General features: G+C 44.3%; 1 protein-coding gene across 3 annotated transcripts in view; it reads left to right on the top strand.

The window, feature by feature from the left end:
- LAMC2 (laminin subunit gamma 2) overlaps window positions 1-18097 on the top strand; it is a 66165-nt gene that overhangs the window by 27315 nt on the left and 20753 nt on the right. For 2 of the 3 annotated variants that reach the window (XM_015122181.3, XM_078001192.1), the window contains 6 exons: window positions 1847-2035; window positions 9792-9927; window positions 12706-12804; window positions 15154-15290; window positions 16092-16214; window positions 17124-17313. In XM_015122181.3, the coding sequence (XP_014977667.2) occupies window positions 1847-2035; window positions 9792-9927; window positions 12706-12804; window positions 15154-15290; window positions 16092-16214; window positions 17124-17313 (874 nt within the window). The remainder of the gene's footprint in view (window positions 1-1846; window positions 2036-9791; window positions 9928-12705; window positions 12805-15153; window positions 15291-16091; window positions 16215-17123; window positions 17314-18097) is intronic. The other variant, XM_078001189.1, reaches the window with a different exon arrangement.

Below are 18097 nucleotides of genomic sequence, written 5' to 3' on the forward strand. Positions count from 1 at the left end.
CAAGAAGAATCTAGAAATTATGACACAGGAAGTGGTTGAAAGACTTGGAGATGACAGATCTCTAGTTCAACTTGAACAGGAAAAGACTAAGGAGGGAGATGCCATAGCTATCTTCAGATTCGCAAAAACCTGATGATGCAGGGCCCTTTGGTTGTAAAACAACATCCAAAGATTATGTCTGTTGGATAAATAAAAGAATAAAAAGATAGTAGGGGTGTATGTCTGTGTCTGTGTGTGCATGAGTGCTGTATGTATCTGTATGTGTTGTGTGTGTATCTGGCTTTTCAGGCAAGAGAAAAAACACATGATGAAAATTACAGACAGAGGTAGATTTAAAACACCATAAAAATGTTACTGTTTGTAACGGCCAAGCTGAATGACCCTCTATTAGGGGTTTATAAAAAGAACGTCTACATGCAATGGTAAACTCAATCTTGAGAAGGAACATAAAATGGAAAGATGAGGGCTTTGGAGTCAGACACATCTGGGAGCAAATTATATCTTTGCCATTTAGCTTTGTGACTTTAGGCAAGATACCTAGCCTCTCTGAGTATTCGTTTTTCCATCTATTAAATGGGGACAATAAAACCCATGTTAAAATGTGAGAATTAACTGAGCTGACGAATGTAAAGTCCTAGAAACGGTACACTTTGGATAAGTGTTAGCTGACTTTTCTAGATTAGATGTCATCCAAAGTAGAAAGAGTGAGTTATAGAAATTATTGTAAGGCAGTCACTTAGCAGCTCCATTAGATGTACGTGGTCACCGCTGGGCATGGTGGCTCACGCCTGTAATCCCAGCACTTTGGGAGGCCAAGGCAGGCAGATCACCTGAGGTCAGGGGTTTGAGACCAGCCTGGCCAGCACTGGCAAAACCCCATCTCTACTAAAAATATAAAAATTAGCTGGGCATGGTGGTGTGCACCTGTAATCCCAACTACTTGGGAGGCTGAGGCAGGAGAATCACTTGAACCCAGGAGGCAGAGGTTTCGGCGAGCTGAGATCATCCCACTGCACTCCAGACTCCAGCCTGGGCAACAGAGTGAGACTTGGTCTCAAAAAAAAAAAAAAAAAAAAAGATGTACACGGTCCCCTTTTATCGTCAGTGCCTGACACAGAGCCTGCACAGGGAGCCACTCAGCAGGTGATGGCACATCTGTTGACTTTATTGTCAGCACTATGGGTAAGTCACACCCTAGAAACAGGTTCTCAATATGGCACATCTGATGTGGCACATCTGATGTTTGGAACATCTGCAGGATGGGCTTCTTAGACACTTGAGAAAGGTCATTCTTCATGGGACACCTGGCATTGGGAGGAGACATCTCCCCAGACAGTCACGTCCGCTCCTCGCCTTGACGGGCACCGGAGGGATGGCTGTTGTGTATCTTGAGCAGCGACACCGTCGGCTAGTGGCTATGCTGAGTCCGCAGCTGCCCATCCTCAGGTCTCCTTGAGCCCACAGACTTGCTCTGTGGGATTACAGTGTTTTGAAATGAACTCCTTGCAAGCATTTATATCAGAAATATCCGCATAAAAATGTAATTTAACAGTTTGGGTTTCTCTCGAGGAACTGGATGGTCTGGCAAACCTGAGCCCATGTTCTCCCAGGCAGCAGCCCACCAGCACTGCTGGTGCAAGGGGACCGTGTACATCTCCTTTAAGTGAAGCAGGCGTCCCCACGGTCCCCGCACTGCCAATTGCACTCCCATACCTTCCTCCCCCAAAGAGTTTAGGTTACCATATAGTACTCATGCATAATTTCTATCAATAATAACATAAACACCTGCTAGAACAGTTCCTGAGGTGTTTTTTCTGACCATCTCTTTTGTATGCTTCCTCCCCAGTCTGTGATTGCAATGGGAAGTCCAGGCAGTGTATCTTTGATCAGGAACTTTACAGACAAACTGGTAATGGATTCCGCTGCCTCAACTGCAATGACAACACTGATGGCATTCACTGCGAGAGGTGCAAGGACGGCTTTTACCGGCACAGAGAAAGGGACCGCTGTTTGCCCTGCAATTGTAACTCCAAAGGTAGCTGAAAAGGGGGGAAAGAGGGAGAGGGAGATGGAGCAGTGGGGAGACAAGAGGGAAGGAAGGAGCGAGGAAAAGAAGAAGGAAGGGAACAAGGGAGGAAAAAAGAAAGAAAACAGGGGAAGCAAGTAGGCCAAGAGGGAGATGTTCAACTTCACGAGCAACTGGGAACCTACCAGACATTGGTCTTTTTAGCAGTTTCAGTCTGAAGGGAAACATGTTTCTCTTAAGTAGGGGTTGGTGGAACCAGCTGGGACCTTAAGGGCATATTGTCTTGAATTCTAATACAAAGAGTCACATTATTAACTGTTCCAGGCAGGTGACAGTCTTTTCCAGGCAGATAACAAAGGAAGCTTGCACTCTTTGACGGATAGTTCTTCATATCCATAGCCATCCATTTGACCAACCTCTTGAAAAATAAGGAATTAGAAAGATCTGTTTCTAGTGCTGTGCTAGGTGCTAGCAATATGAAGTTGTACTAATAAAGGAGACAGACAAGTAAATAGGAAAATTAAAGTCTTTCATTAGGTTGCTAACAAGATAAAACAAAATAACAAATAGGAAACACCTAATGGGGTGGCTGGTTCATAGGAGAGCTAGTTGTTTTTTGTTTGTTTGTTTGTTTGTTTTTTGAGACAGAGTCTCGCGCTGTCATCCAGGCTGGAGTGCAGTGGTGCCATCTCGGCTCACTGCAACCTCCGCCTCCCAGGTTCAAGTGATTCTTCTGCGTTAGCCTCCCAAATAGCTGGGATTATAGACACCTGCCACCACGCCCAGCTAATTTTTTGTATTTTTAGTAGAGATGGAGTTTCATTACGTTGGCCAGGTTGGTCTCGAGTGCCTGACCTCATGATCCACCCACCTCAGCCTCCCAAAGTGCTGAGACTACAGGTATGAGCCACCGCACCTGGCCAGTTGCTTTTTTTTCTTAAAAAGTATCCCACACAGTACTATATTCATATAACTGTAGGTCTTTGCTGTGCACACAGATACACACACTGTGTTGTATTCATTGTGGACAGACAGTAAAGACAATTTAGTAAATATAAAGGGGGAGAGAGAGGTGGTTCTATAAATAAGATTTTTTTTAATGGTTCATTTGTCTATTATCTTTCTTGGCATTATCAACTTTTCTTGCTAGAAAGTGTTTAATAGCATCGTATGATAAATATTGATCCACTTAAAGCATACAGCCTTACTGCATGGCAATGACTTAGTGTAGTAGGTCTGTGCAACCAATTGATAGCTGCAGATTGAAAGAATCTAAAAATAGGCAGATTCTGGTGCAGCCATGAGTTGCTGGTAGAGTGGGTTGGGAGTCTTATACAAAACTGGGTGACCCTGTGGTGAGATAGACCCATGTCACAGCAGTCACCCCCCAAATTCACCTAAGTTGCTGTTACAATGTAGTTTGACTCAGATTAGTTTAGCTTTGTTGTATAGAATTTGCATCCAGAATCTTTTGGACTTAGCAGTCCTCCCTATGAATCAAAGAACTTCATAAAAAAATTAAAAGACAAATTATTCCATTTTAATCAGCATTTAATCTCTCTGAAGAGCCCCTATTGCCTTAGGTCATGCAGCTTCATTGTGAGTCACCAGACTTGGGTCATCCCAGTGGAATGATCAGTGAGAATGAAACTAGAAATTTAATTGGCTCAGCTTGAAAGCCTGGCCTGAAGACAAGGTTATTAGTCTCAGGGTAGACCAGGAAACGGCTGCCTAGCACAGAAGGATGGGAAAGAAGGATTTACCATGCCATCTCTTCTGTTTCAGCATGTAGTCTACTGCTTGCCCAGTGGTAGTGAAACTGGCTCCTTCTTTCTGTTTGGGGAATAGATATCCCAGATTCAGTGGGAACAGCTTGGCAGGAAGTGGTGGAGCCCAATATTGATTTATGTCTTATATGATAGTTAACATGTGCCATGTGCCAACCCTGGGCCAGGCACTTTTCTAGGTGTTTTTAATCCAGTAATTAATCAATCTTCACAAATAGGTTTATAAAGAGAGGGCTATGTTTTTGTCCATTTCACAAATGATGTAGCAGAGACTTAGGGAGGGAGGGGAAGAAACTTGTCCAAGTTTATAGAGCTAAGGGGCAGAGTAAGAGTTCAGGACCAGGTTTGTTGACATCAAAGGTAATAATGTAGAGTATAGTGGTAGGTTATGGAGCCAGGCAGCCTGGGTGCAAATCTGGACATGACCACCACCACTAGGTCACTCTGGGCAGGTTCCTTAACCTCTTGCTGCTCCAGCATCCTCATCTGTTAAAGAGTGATCATGATATTTATGTCACGGGATCCTGTGGAGATAAAATGGTGTTTGACAAGCACATGGCAGGCAACTCGGTAAATTGTTAATTGATGTAGTTGTTTTTCTTATTAAGACAGTGGGGAAACTGAGACCTAGAAAAGTTAATGAATGGCCTAAAGTCTTCCAGCAACTGATTGCAAGAACTAAAGTTGTAAGCCAGATCTTCTGACCAAGAACAGTTCTCTTATTCCTTCTATATGAAAGAAAAAAAAATCAGAATGGCATTTTTCTATGCCCAAAAGCAGACAATTTATGTGTACACAAAAAGCTTGATGGATATTATTTCCTAAGATCTGACTAATGCTTTATAATTTTCCAAAACATTTTCATAGATGATGTCCTTTTCAGTCCTCATAACAGTCTGACAACCTGTGTTAACACATCCCACATCCCCTGTTAAGGAGATGAAGAAACTGAACTTTCAGGGTCCAAACTGCCGAGGATGAAAGACACATTGGTGGCAGAGACTGTTCCCACCATGTGCTGTCCCCAGCTGCTCCTCAGCTGCACATGTCACTTAACCACTAGCACAAGTTTAATTCCCTATGTGATTTCTCAATCTCCCAATTAGCCAGAGGATATTTTTCACTTTCAGATAGTAACTTGACAGGGGAGTTTGTTGTATATTCAATTTCAAATGCAAAAGAACATGTCTTACAAAAAATGCTATCATTACATGTATGTCAAATGAAGCCAACGGCATTAATAAACCCCAGAGTAGTCACCAATTTTGGACTTCATATCGATTTCCCATAAATGTAGCAACTAGGCTTATTTTTAGATTATGACTTTGTGGACTCAGCAACAGGGCTGAGTTATCTTCAGCTCTTCCAGCCGCATATTTAAGCCCTGATAACCTTTTGCAGATACTTTGAAATTCACTGTGTGTGCAAGTTTTTCCCCCCATGACAGCTAAGTTTTTGAGGTCTATGTGATATTGGACTTACTCTCTTAATTTTATATTTTTCACATATCTTTGATGCTGACAGTGTATTATTCAGACTATACCATTTGAGTAATTATTTAAAACATGTTTTTAAATGCAAGTGTATATATTTTTAAAAGGGTTCTCAAAAGGAGGCAAATTCTCTCAGTTTATATTTTTTGTTTATTTTTTTTTATTGGGTTTGTTGTTGTTGTTTTGGGACAAGATCTCACTGTGTGGCCAAGGCTGGAGTATAGCGGCTCCATCATGGCTTACTGCAACCTCAAACTCTTGGGCTCAAGCAGTCCTCCTCCCTCAGCCTGCTGAGTAGCTGGGACTACTGGTGTGTTCCACCATGCCTGACTAATTTTTAATTTTTTTGTAGAGACAGGGTCTATGTTGCCCAGGCTGGTCTCAAATTCCTCGGCTCAAGCAATCCTCCTGCCTCAGCCTCCCCTAACTGCTGGTATTACAAGTATGAGCCACCATGCTCGGCCCTCAATTTTAAATATTAATCAGTTTTTAATACCTTCCTGAGTCTTCAAATGCATGTAGACTGTATCTACATAAACCATGAATGTGCTTACTGGGACACAAATTTGAAAAAGGAAGTTATTCCTTGTCTATTCTTTAAAACCAATTGTTCACAATCCCTAAGTACAGTTCATGATGTGGGAATTGGGGCAGGTGGTTTTTTTTGAGTGAGACTTTGAAGAACCAGTGCTATTGTTTTGGAACATGAAATAAGTTAGTCATATTCAGAGTTAGAGCCCAAATGACCGTCTTCCCCCACTTTATAAAAATAATTCATTTCTGAAAAACTACTGCAAGATGAGTTTTCTGAAGTTGAAAGTGTAATTACCATTAATTCGAATGGAGAAAAAATGTGTTTCTGGTACCCAAATCAGCATCCATTCATGTTAAAAACAACCACATTTCATCATAAGGGACTTCTATTTAATGTTACTTATCAGAGCATTATTCAGAAAGGAAATTTCCTTCCTTCTGCCCACCACTCACAGAGCAATGAGCATGAAGTCTCTCAACATCAAACCAAATAACCTCTCTTCGTTCTCATTTTATTTAAATGCTCTCTTGCCTTAGGCTCTGAAAACCTTCTTTCTCTCCTCCTCCCCTCACCCTCCTTAGACTTCTCCTCCCTGCCTTCCATTGCTTATTGTTTGATTAGACCCTGTCCTGAGACTTCTCCCTCTCTGATCATCCTCTCTCTCTTTTTTTTTTTTTTTTTTTTTTTTTGAGACAGAGTCTCGCTCTGTCGCCCAGGCTGGAGTGCAGTGGCCGGATCTCAGCTCACTGCAAGCTCCACCTCCTCCACGGGTTCACGCCATTCTCCTACCTCAGCCTCCCAAGTAGCTGGGACTACAGGCACCCGCCACCTCGCCCAGCTAGTTTTTTGTATTTTTTTTTTAGTAGAGACGGGGTTTCACCGTGTTAGCCAGGATGGTCTCGATCTCCTGACCTCATGATCCGCCCGTCTCAGCCTCCCAAAGTGCTGGGATTACAGGCGTGAGCCACCACACCCGGCCCATCCTCTCTCTTAATAGATGGGCTCTATCTCTGTCCTTACCACTTCCTGTCCTCTCTCCATCTACTTCTGGACTGATCTCACATTTACTATGGCTTCCTATTCAGCCTGTGTGTTGAAGGCTCCTAGATCTTCATCTCTAGACTCTGAGCTCCAGATGAGCATTTCCACCTTTATATGCCCCTAGAAACTCAAGTTCATATATCCCAAACTAAACTCATTATCTTCTCTTGATGATTCAGCCTGAGATCTTGGTCCTCCTCCTCCTGTCTTCCCTGGTTTGGTAAATAGCATCACAGTCCAGTCAGGCATGCACTCTGGGGACCTGAGTGTCATCAATGTGATCCTCTCTCCCTCGTCATTCCTAACCCAAGAGTCATCTAAATCTGTTTGTTCTATATCCACAGTGTCTCTCACAATGCTTTCCTCCTTCTCTTCTCACCGAGACCCCTCTAATCCAGGCCATCATGGCATGGGAGGAGGCAGGCTCATCTTGTCTTCCCCAAGCCATCCTGCAGACTGTTCTAGAGTTCTCTTTCTAAGTGCAGGTCTGAACTTATCACTGCCTGCCTAAACCTCTGAGAGTTCCTATTATGCAGAAATTGATCTGTTATTCTGCTGTGAACTTTTAATTCACTACTAAATAGCGTGAGCTAATACATATAAAGTGCCTAACTCAACATCTAAGGAGATGCTCAAAAAATGTCATTTACGCTATTATCACTGAACGCTCCTTCAAGCCTTGCAAAGTTGACATGTAGATGTTCATAGACTCAAACTGTGAATGTGACTCATTTATTTCACATTCCACATGCTGCATAAAGTCTTCATATAGACACAGAACTGATACCTTTATCGATTTGACTTCTACTAGTGAATTAAAAGTTCACAGAAAGGTAATAGATTTAAAAAACAAACATGTAGAGACTGGTCAATGTTCCCTTGGCTTCATAGACTATGGATAGCCTAATCCTTACAGATACTTAAGATACAGGCCGGGTGCAGTGGCTCATGCCTATAATCCCAGCACTTTGGGAGGCTGAGGCAGGTGGATCATGAGGTCAGGAGTTTGAGACCAGCCTGGCCAACATGGTGAAATCCCGTCTCCACTAAAATACAAATCAGGCATGGTGGCACACACCTGTAGTCCCAGCTGCTCAGGAGACTGAGGAAGGGGAATCGCTTGAGCCAGGGAGGCAGAGGTTGCAATGAGCTGAGATCATACCACTGCCTGGCAACAGAGCAAGACTCCATCTCAAAAAAAGAAAAAAAAAAAGATATCCAGATTATGGCCAGGTGCGGTGGCTCATGCCTATAATCCCAGCACTTTGGGAGGCCAAGGCAGGTGGATCACCTAAGGTTGGGAGTTCGAGACCAGCCTGGCCAACAGGGAGAAACCCCCGTCTCTACTAAAAATACAGAATTAGCTGGGCATGGTGGTGCATGCCTGTAATCCGAGCTACTTGGGAGGCTGAGGCAGGAAAATCACTTGAACCCGGGAGTTGGAAGTTGCCAACAAGAACGAAACTTCGTCTCAAAAAAAAAAAAAAAAAAGATACACAGATTATTTTACAATTCCACTGAACTGCAGGGGGATTATAAGGTAGCTGAGGTGTACCTAGCTAGCCTTCTACCTCATCTTTTGGCTTTCTCTCAGCTCCTTCCACAACAGCCCAGCCCTCTTCCTTGGCATACACACATTAGTTGGACAGATTTCTGGGCACCTGCCTTGTGTCAGGCACAATGCTGAGCAGTGGGAATACAGCAGGTGACATAAGGTGAGATCATCCTAAATCAAGTAGGGCTGAGGACTGGGGTAGGGGTGGGATGGGATTTTAGATGCAGGAGTCAGAGAAGATTTCTCTAGAAAAGTAATATTTAATCAAGACCTGAGTGCTGAGGATGTGCCAACTAGGGGAAGTTTGAGGAAAGAGCATTCCAGACTGAGGGAGCAGCAAGTGCAAACACCTTGAGGGAAGCTGCTTAGCACTTTGCCCCAACCAAGAGAGTTGGGTCGCTGGAACCTAGTGAAGGAAGGTAGGAGATGAGGTAAGAGAGGTACGGTCTTGCAGGCCATGATACAGAGTCGGCATCTTGTTCTGCTTGGGGGAGGCGGGGCGCTGGAGGACCTAAATATCTGAATTACATTTTTAAAGAACATCTGACTTCTCTGTGGACTATGGAGAGGCAACGATGGAGGCAGGGAGGAGAGTGTGAGGCAGGGCCCAGGTGAGAGAAAGTGGAGGCTGGAATGGAGTGAGTGTGGAAGGGCAGGTGGTGAGACCTGGCGGCATCCCACGGTGACACATTTTGTTGCCCTGAGTTTTTCATGAACACTCAATCTGAGAGGACCCATTTACAACTAGGAGCATATCTGTAAAAAGTGGAATCATAAGACAAGTACAGTCCCCTAGGAAAGGCACACACGGTGCATCCCGCTGGGGGGCGCACCACAGGGGATACTCTCCAGCACTCTTGGCAGGTGGATATTTTTGGTTAATAGCCCTTTTTAAGCTCATAAAAATCATACCGTATAAGCACTGACCCTTAAAAGATGGCTTTGCCTGCCAGGGATAAGAGAGAATGCTGCTCACTTTCAGATACGAACTCTCTTCTAGGAGGCCAATGTGCTCATTCACAAATTTTCCGTGAGATCTTAAAGATTTGATGGACTTCTTTTAAAAAGCGGTGAGCTGTATGCTACCTACTGTCACAATCAGAGCAGACAGACAGAGACAAATGCTTTTATGAGTAATTTAATTCTTCTCCCTGAGGAAGACATCCTCGGCTGTCAGCACCGTCCCCGGTGGGTGGAAGAACACGCAGATGATGTGAAGTGACTGTTAAAGGCAGCAGATGGTGCTTCTTACTTCGTGTTTACGGAGCACCCATAGGGTGATAGTTGCTTCCAATGCCGCATACACTAAATAGTTCCTCTTCTTCTTTCCTTTCCCCTGCCTTGTGGGTTTCAGGTTCTCTTAGTGCTCGATGTGACAACTCCGGACGGTGCAGCTGTAAACCAGGCGTGACAGGAGCCAGATGCGACCGATGTCTGCCAGGCTTCCACATGCTCACGGATGCGGGGTGCACCCAAGACCAGAGACTGCTGTGAGCATCTACATCCCACCATTGCTGTCACTAACTCAGTGATGACAATTATAGAAATCTTAGCAACCACTTGTGTTTACTGAGCCCCTACCCTGTGCCAAACACTGCTTTGAGAGTACATGATGTGGGCTATCTACTTTAATCCTCACAATACCCCTAAGAGGTTGGGATTATCATTATATGCATTTCAAAGATAAGAAACTTAAACAATATGAGGTTAAGTTGCCTGATGTTACTGGTGAGGCTGACCTAATGCTTAAGCTCAGGGTTTTGGGTCCAGAGTCCATGTCCTTCTCTCTGGCAACGGCTTCCCTCTAGATGAAGGGAGGCAACGAGTCCTTCAAGTAACCTGGGACTCATTTTGGCCCCAGTGAATTTGGGTAGAACTTTTCTGCATAATCTTGATCCCCTTTAGTTTGGAATGTCCTGTATCCCTGCTCAAAATTTTTTTGGAAGATGAGTGAGTATGCATTAAATATCACATAACCAATCTGCAGAGATGCAGAGCTGGCAAGCGTTGGGATGGCTTGGTGGGGGCTTGGCAGTGAAGCACTGGGCACTGGCTAGCAAGGCTCTCACAGAGGAGGCGCGTCCCATTGCCCACTTTGCTGGCTCCTTGCTGGGACAGGAACTGCCCTTCAGCCACACTGCATTGTCCCAGTTGTCAAGGTCCCCAGTTCTCATACTCTCTTGGCATTTGTTCTGGTCCAGCTTTCCCTGACCCTTTCAGATGGTCTTCAGAGATCACCCCTGCCCCACTCCTCCTTTGTAACCCTTTTAAAACATAACCCTCTGTTAGCTCCACCTCCCTGACCCAATTCAGAATGAGATAAAACTTATCAAGGTCCTTCAAGGTCCTCCTCCCTCTCCACCCTCAGCCTAGGTGCCTGCTTGATTTCTCACCGCTTCCCTCCCTGCTCCCTGCACTCTGCAGAGAAGCCACACCAGCCTTCCTTCCCTTCTTCAAAGACCCAAGTGCATGTGACTTTGGCACATCCTGGAGCGCTCTGCCTTCCCCAAAGCCGTGCAGCGCCTCCTGCTCCATCCCCACCCCACTATCTCCTCACAGAGGCTTTCCTGCACCAGTCCCACCCCTCTGTGTTCTCACTCTGCTGTTTCACTCCATATCTTATTTTCTATTCATGTTTGTCCATTTCTACCACTAAAATGTAAGCCCCCTGTGGCTCCGTCTTGTTTGCTTCTGTGTCCCCATGCCTGGAGTGGGAAGAGGCACCTTGAGGGTGTCCAGTGCATCTGCAGCTGTCCCTGTGCCTGCTGCCCTGGCACAGGACTCCTGTGGAATGGGGACTGTTCCTATTTCTCTTAGCATCCCTGGTTCTGAGCAACCAGTAGATGCTGAATATGTGTTTGTCAAATGGTCCAGATAAGCAGTAGAGAGGGAGCTAAGAAGGAAGGAGGCTGTGAGAATTCAAAGATAAAGATTGGCAAAGAAATTCCAGCCATAAGCATTGCTAGACTTGGCATGTGACTGGATGAGGAATGTGAGGGAGAGGGAGGGGTCAAGGGTGCCCCAGGTTTGGGCAGGATTTGGGAGGGGTCACAGGGCAGGCAGAGGAGGAACAGATCAGTAGAGAAGAGACAGTAAACTTGGTTTTTGAGCAATGAGATAAAACACATGACTGCGTGCAAAGTGGGTGACAGAAGCAGGGGTGGACGAGATAGGGAGATTGTGCCAGAATTCAGTGAAAGCCCTGATACCTTCATTGAGAAAATCTTGCCACAGACAAACAAAAAAAAGTCCATTAAACCCAGCAGTCCCAGCAATTCCACTCCTAGGTATACATCCAAGAGAAATGAGAAAGTAGATATCTGCAAGTAGATATCTGCACAAAAACTTGTACACACACATTCATAGCAATATTACTCATAATAGCTGAAAAGTGAAAACAGTAACCAAAAAGAATATATGTATTCCGTCACCAAAAAGAATTTATGTACTGACACATGCTATGACATGGATGAGCCTCAAAAGCATCATGCTAAGTGAAAGAAGCCAGTCATGAAAGACCACATATGGTATAATTCCATTTATAGGAAATGTCTAGAATAGGCAAGTCTAGAGAGACAGAAAGTAGACTGGTGGCTGCCGAGGGCTGGAAGTGGGACTGGAGGGAGGAGATGTAGCAGGGTCGGGGACACAACTGCTAAAGGACACAGGATTTCTTTCCAGAATGATCAAAATGTTCTAAAAATTAATATTGATGGTGATGGCTGTACAATTCTGAGAATCAGCTAAAAACCATTGGATTGTATATTTTAAATGGGTGAATTGCATGGCATACGAATTACATCTCATTTGAGGAATTACCAACGGAAAGAACTGAATGGAATAAAATAGCAGGTAGATGGAATTAATCATGATAAAAAGCAGACATCATTGAATTAAACAATAGGGAAACAAATGATAATTTTTTTAAAAAAATGTAAACAGAGCCAAACAGTCAACCAAAGTAAACTAAACAGTTGAGTGATGAACCTGGTTTACATTCGGGCACAAACCCCTGCTCTCTTTAGGAGTGGCTAACAGTTCTCAGCCCAGCTGCCACCCACCAAGTACACTCTGAGCAGCACTGGTGGAGGCAAGTGAGTCCTCAGGTGTGTGAGAGAGGTCCGCACAGGTGAGGATGGCTAGGAGAAGCCTCATCGAAGAAGGACTTGCCCAGCTTAGTGATGTTTGCTCATGAGCAGTTGATTTTTATGTGCTACTTGTGAAGCATTTGGAAGCATGTCCCTAATTTTCTTTTTCTTCTTTCCCAGAGACTCCAAGTGTGACTGTGACCCAGCTGGCATCGCAGGGCCCTGTGACGCGGGCCGCTGTGTCTGCAAGCCAGCTGTCACTGGAGAACGCTGTGATAGGTCTGTGTGAACTGTGGCCCTACAAACAGCAGAGAGAGTCCCTTGCCAACTAAGGGATTAATCGTCTGAGTGTAATTATGGAAAAGGGATACTTGACAAATGTTGATGACTTTCTTCCTGCTCTGCCCTCAAAAACTAAGCTTTTACAAAAAAAAAAAACAAAAAAACAACAAAAAAACAAAACTAAAAAACCACTAAGCGCCCAAATCTCACTGGACTCCATACTCTGCTCTGGGCCCCTTCTCTTTGTTTTGACAGTGGGAGAGGCACAGGGCCCCAGAGATTCGCCCCACCAGCTGGCTCCTAATTCCAGGTGCTCTGTCTGAGGCAGTAATCCATAGTGAGATCCTGGGACTCAGGCTGGTTTCAGGAAAGGCCTGGCCCAATTAAACATGCTGTGAAAATTCTTGTAAGAGGGCCTATCACAGCATATGGCCATATATAACCATCGTGTACAAAAAAGGCACTGCCCTGGGGATAGGATGGCAGTTACATGCACACACACGTATGGGCGTGGGGCTGTGAGGGCGAGGTAAGAGCCCCTTGGGCCAAGCCACACTGGAGGAGGTGGAGCAGTGAGGCACCATCCCCCAAGCTGCCGGTGCAGGATGTGCCTTAAGTACAACTGTGCTCAGGCTTTAAACTCTTCCCTCCCAGAGGTTGTTGAGCAGAGGGCTGTGAGGCTGGTGTCAGAAGCAAGGCTTCCTCCTCATTTCCTTAAAAGTAAGAAAGCAGTTCTTTGGCACTCTGCCAATCACTTATTACCTGCACAGAGGAAATGCCAAATACACTCCTAACTTGTGTTTTCAGGGGTTCCTGGCTGCTGAGGTGAAGGCAGGGAAATAAAGCTTAAGTGTTAAAAGGGAAGTCACTCGTCGAAAGCCTTTTTAATTTCAAAATAAAAGACAGAAATAGAATGCCACATAAAATAAATGTTATCACCACCAATGATAAGAAATAGACCTCTGCTAAAACTGCGTCCCAGTGACAATGCTCTCCCCCTCCCTAGAAGTGACCTCTATTCTGACTTTTATGGTAATCACTTTCTTTCTTTGCTTCATAATTTATTACCCCAGTGCGTTCCTAAACAAAATTGTTTAGTTTTGTCTAATTCCCTTCCTTTCTCTTCTTTTTTCTTCCCTCCCCATTGCTCCTCTCCTATCCTTCCTTGTTTTTTCAAGCTCTTTTAATCGGCAGGTTTATTCTCCATAGAAATCATAATAATTCTTTTAACTCTTGCTCTTAGAGAAAAAACAAAGCGTGTTTAGTTACAACTGTCCTCTGAAGCACCTGCCCTTCACAGCTACCCTGCTTTTCTGTGATACTGTACTCAGAACATTCCCCCCAACATGTGGTGCAGTAGCTTTTACACTACATGATTTGGAGGCAGATGTACATGATTTTCAATCTTGCCTCAGCCACTTACCTGCTATATGTCAAGAGTTTCTTAACCTCTTGGCCTTAGTCTCCTCATCTAAGAAAACTAGAAATAGCAATTCCTCATAGAGTTGGAGGGAGGTTAAATGAGCGAGTACACTCAAGGTGCCTGGCACAACGTAAGTGCTAAATAAATGATCATTGAAACCATCATTGTTTCACATTATTTCATGTGGAAGGATGTAGTTAACTTGAGCAGAGGATAAACAAGTCCTCCCCAGCTTCCCCTGCCCTCTTCTCTGTGACTCCAGCATCGAAGACTCGCCTGGCAGCCATGGTCCTCACAGAAGCCACTGGAGGGCTTGAGTTGGGAGCGGAGGTGGAATGCAAGCCTACACCTGGCTTTTGGAGAGTGTCTTAGCCATCCTTTTTCTTTGTCATATCCTCACCTGCACTTTTCCCTAGTGAGCCAGAGCCCAGGTGCAAGAGTCAGAGATGGGGATCAACACCTAAGTGGTCTTGGGGAGGGGTTCAATACAGCTAAGTAATGCTGAGGCAGGAGCCTCACCTTCCCTGGTCCCCACTTCCCAGTCTTTGTCCCCATTAAGCAGTAGCTCCAAAACAGGGCAGCTTTGCATAGCCCTGCCCACACCATTCTGCTCATCTGACCACCACTCAATTTCCTACCAAGGATTGGCCAACTACTCAGATGCCAGACCACCAAGACAAACGTGGCTCTGTTCTACAAAGGAACAGAAAGTGAATGTTCCCTATGCTGTCTCATTTAGGGGGTCGTGATTCCATCTGGCAGTCTGGGGGTGGGGTAGTATGTGAAATCTGGTATTTCCCTCCACTGAAAATTAATAGGGCCAAGTGGAAGAGAAGGTAGAGAGAGGATGACTCATTCATCATATTCTCTCTACAGAATAAAAAATAACCTATAATATCCTGATTTCTACAATACTACTGCAGGTGTCGATCAGGTTACTATAATCTGGATAGGGGGAACCCTGAGGGCTGCACCCAGTGTTTCTGCTATGGGCATTCAGCCAGCTGCCGCAGCTCTGCAGACTACAGTGTCCATAAGATCACCTCTACCTTTAATCAAGGTAAAGCCTTCCATTTTCTAGGTTTTAGTTTTTGAATGTTGTATAGGGCTTTGTACTTACAGACAACCACCTCCGTATTCACAGGATGGATTCTCTTTAGCAATTCTCTTATAGTATTTAATGTACATTATTTTGTCAGGGCACTCAGGCATACTCTGATGTCTTGAAAAAGTCATAGGCTGAAAATAGTTCACTCGTATAACTCAAAAGAATAACTACAAAAGAGACTAGATTTTTATTTCCCTGAATTTTCCATCCCCATCTATTTCAAAACCACAAAGGAATCATTCATTTGGTTTGGAGAGTGTATAAGAGTCTTCCTGGAATTCACATTCACTAATAATGCTGTTTTCACATATAATAAATGAGCTAATTTATGTGAAATTAGTTCCCAAGCTACAGAGCACTATAAAAATATTGGAAATTGATATTATTTCAACACTCACTAAGTCTGAGTTTCCCTTTGAAAAGCCTGGACCCTCTCACTTCATTAAGGCCAGAGCCTGTTTATATAAATATAAAAAATGGAAATTACAGGCAGAAGAAAACCTGCTATCTTATCGCAAGAGTCAGACTCAAAGATGAGAAATCCTAGCAGCTGCGGGGCGGGAGCAGGTGAAGTAGAGACCCACATAGAGAGGTACATGGATAATTTTAAGGACCATTTACAAATGTGGAAATATTGAGAAAACCCCACTTGCTACTCACCACTAGGACTTGTTGGCAAGCAAATCTTTCCTTGTTTAACTTAATAGATGAGGAGGGCTTTTCCAATGCAGACTGATTTTGTTTGTGTTCCAGATGTTGATGGCTGGAAGGCTGTCCAACGAAATGGGTCTCCTGCAAAGCTCCAATGGTCACAGCGCCATCAAGATGTGTTTAGCTCAGCCCGACGACCAGACCCTGTCTATTTTGTGGCTCCTGGTATGTGAGGAATGATTTCTCCTATGGAAGCCAGCTTATAGGACTAGGAAGTCAGGATAGAGAAATTGAGTTAGAAATTGTGGAAACCATATCACTTTGCATTCAGGGTAGCAGCATCTCCAGAAGAGAGTTGGGGGTTAAGCCTGATTTGAGAGTCACTAATAAATGGCCCCAACAGAGTAGAATGGGGTGTCCCAGAGGTCAGACCCTGGTTGAGCTGCCTCCTTTAATCAAATGAGAAGTTTCTATGTTTACCACCAAGGCAAGAAATCAAGGACTGTGGCCAAACCTATGGATCTATTGAGAAGCAGGTGGAAAGCAAAAACAAAGCATTTCTTAAAACTTCAAATACTTGTAAGTTTAAAAAAAAAAAATCAGTCAGTGGTATGTGCCTTGGTGGAAAAGCACTGGCTAGAATTCTGACCCCAGTTCATTTCCTTAGCACATATGTGATTCTTGGGCAAGTTGTTCTCTTAACTTCGCTGAACTTAAGTTTTCCCTACTGTTAAATGAGAATACTAATGCCTGCCTCCCAGAATTATTGTCAGCAAATGTGATGATATTTATGAAGGCATTCTGTCAACTAAAGCATTATGTAACAAGTCGTGCTATGCTGATAGGCCTAGGATTTTTACAAAACAGTCTGTCATAAGGGCCACATCATGAATCATCTAATAGATGGAATTGTCTTATAACAAGGCCCTCTTATCATTTCAGTAACTAACCCTCCTTCATAGCCCAAAGTGTCATAGCTATGTCCAGTACCAGGTCCTGACTCTCCTAGCAAGGAGTTTTGGGGCAGCATGACACACGACTTCAACAAAAATTGCCGACACCAGTGCAAACTTGCATTTGTTTGCCTCTCCAGTTTCACAACTGATCTCAATCTTTTAAAACTCTGTTTCACAGCCAAATTTCTTGGGAATCAACAGGTGAGCTATGGGCAAAGCCTGTCCTTTGACTACCGTGTGGACAGAGGAGGCAGACACCCATCTGCCCACGATGTGATCCTGGAAGGTGCTGGTCTACGGATCACAGCTCCCTTGATGCCACTTGGCAAGACACTGCCTTGTGGGCTCACCAAGACTTACACACTCAGGTAAAAAGAGAGACCACAAGTAGGTCAATTAGAGCAAACTGTGATTGAAGTTTGAGTCCATTCTTTATTTGTTCAATCATCATTCATTTGTTCAACAAGCCTTTCTGAGCACCTTTTACGTACCATGAAGGTTGCTATGTGCTCAGAAAGGACATTATTCCTTCCCTCAAGCAGCTGACAGGCTAACGGGTACCATGAAGGTTGCTATGTGCTCAGAAAGGACATTATTCCTTCCCTCAAGCAGCTGACAGGCTAACGGGAGAGAAAAATGAATAGATAATTACAGTGCAGTTTGTCAAGGGACAGAAATAGACAAGGTAGACACAGAAGTTCTGAGCACATACAGGAGGCATGACTGAACCACACTGGCATGATGAAGGAAAGCTTCCCAGGACCACATGACAAATGTGAAAGGCAGCCCTCTAAGGAAAGAAAAGGAAGGAAAGGTTAACAAGGCGGAGGAAATGCAATGCTTGAAGAAGGTTTTTGCATTTAGAAAATTCCAAATGGTCGAGCATGAGTGGAGCATTAAGTCGGCGAGAGGAGTGCAGTGAGAAGTGAGGTAGGAGAAAGAGGTGGGAGTGACTTTATGGATCTTTTTGTGCATGTCTATAGGGATTGCATGGTATCCTATAGAATAGGGGTTCTGCATGGTGTTTGCAGAGAGGCTGGAGAAGGGAGCTGTGCCTACTAAGTGCTCAGTACTGCACTGGAGGCTGAGAAATAAAGATGGAACATGGTCTTTGCCTTCCAAGAGCTCATGGTCTAGTACAATGTATAACAT

Source organism: Macaca mulatta, chromosome 1 (assembly GCF_049350105.2).
Source record: "Macaca mulatta isolate MMU2019108-1 chromosome 1, T2T-MMU8v2.0, whole genome shotgun sequence".
NCBI classification, from domain to species: Eukaryota; Metazoa; Chordata; class Mammalia; order Primates; family Cercopithecidae; genus Macaca; species Macaca mulatta.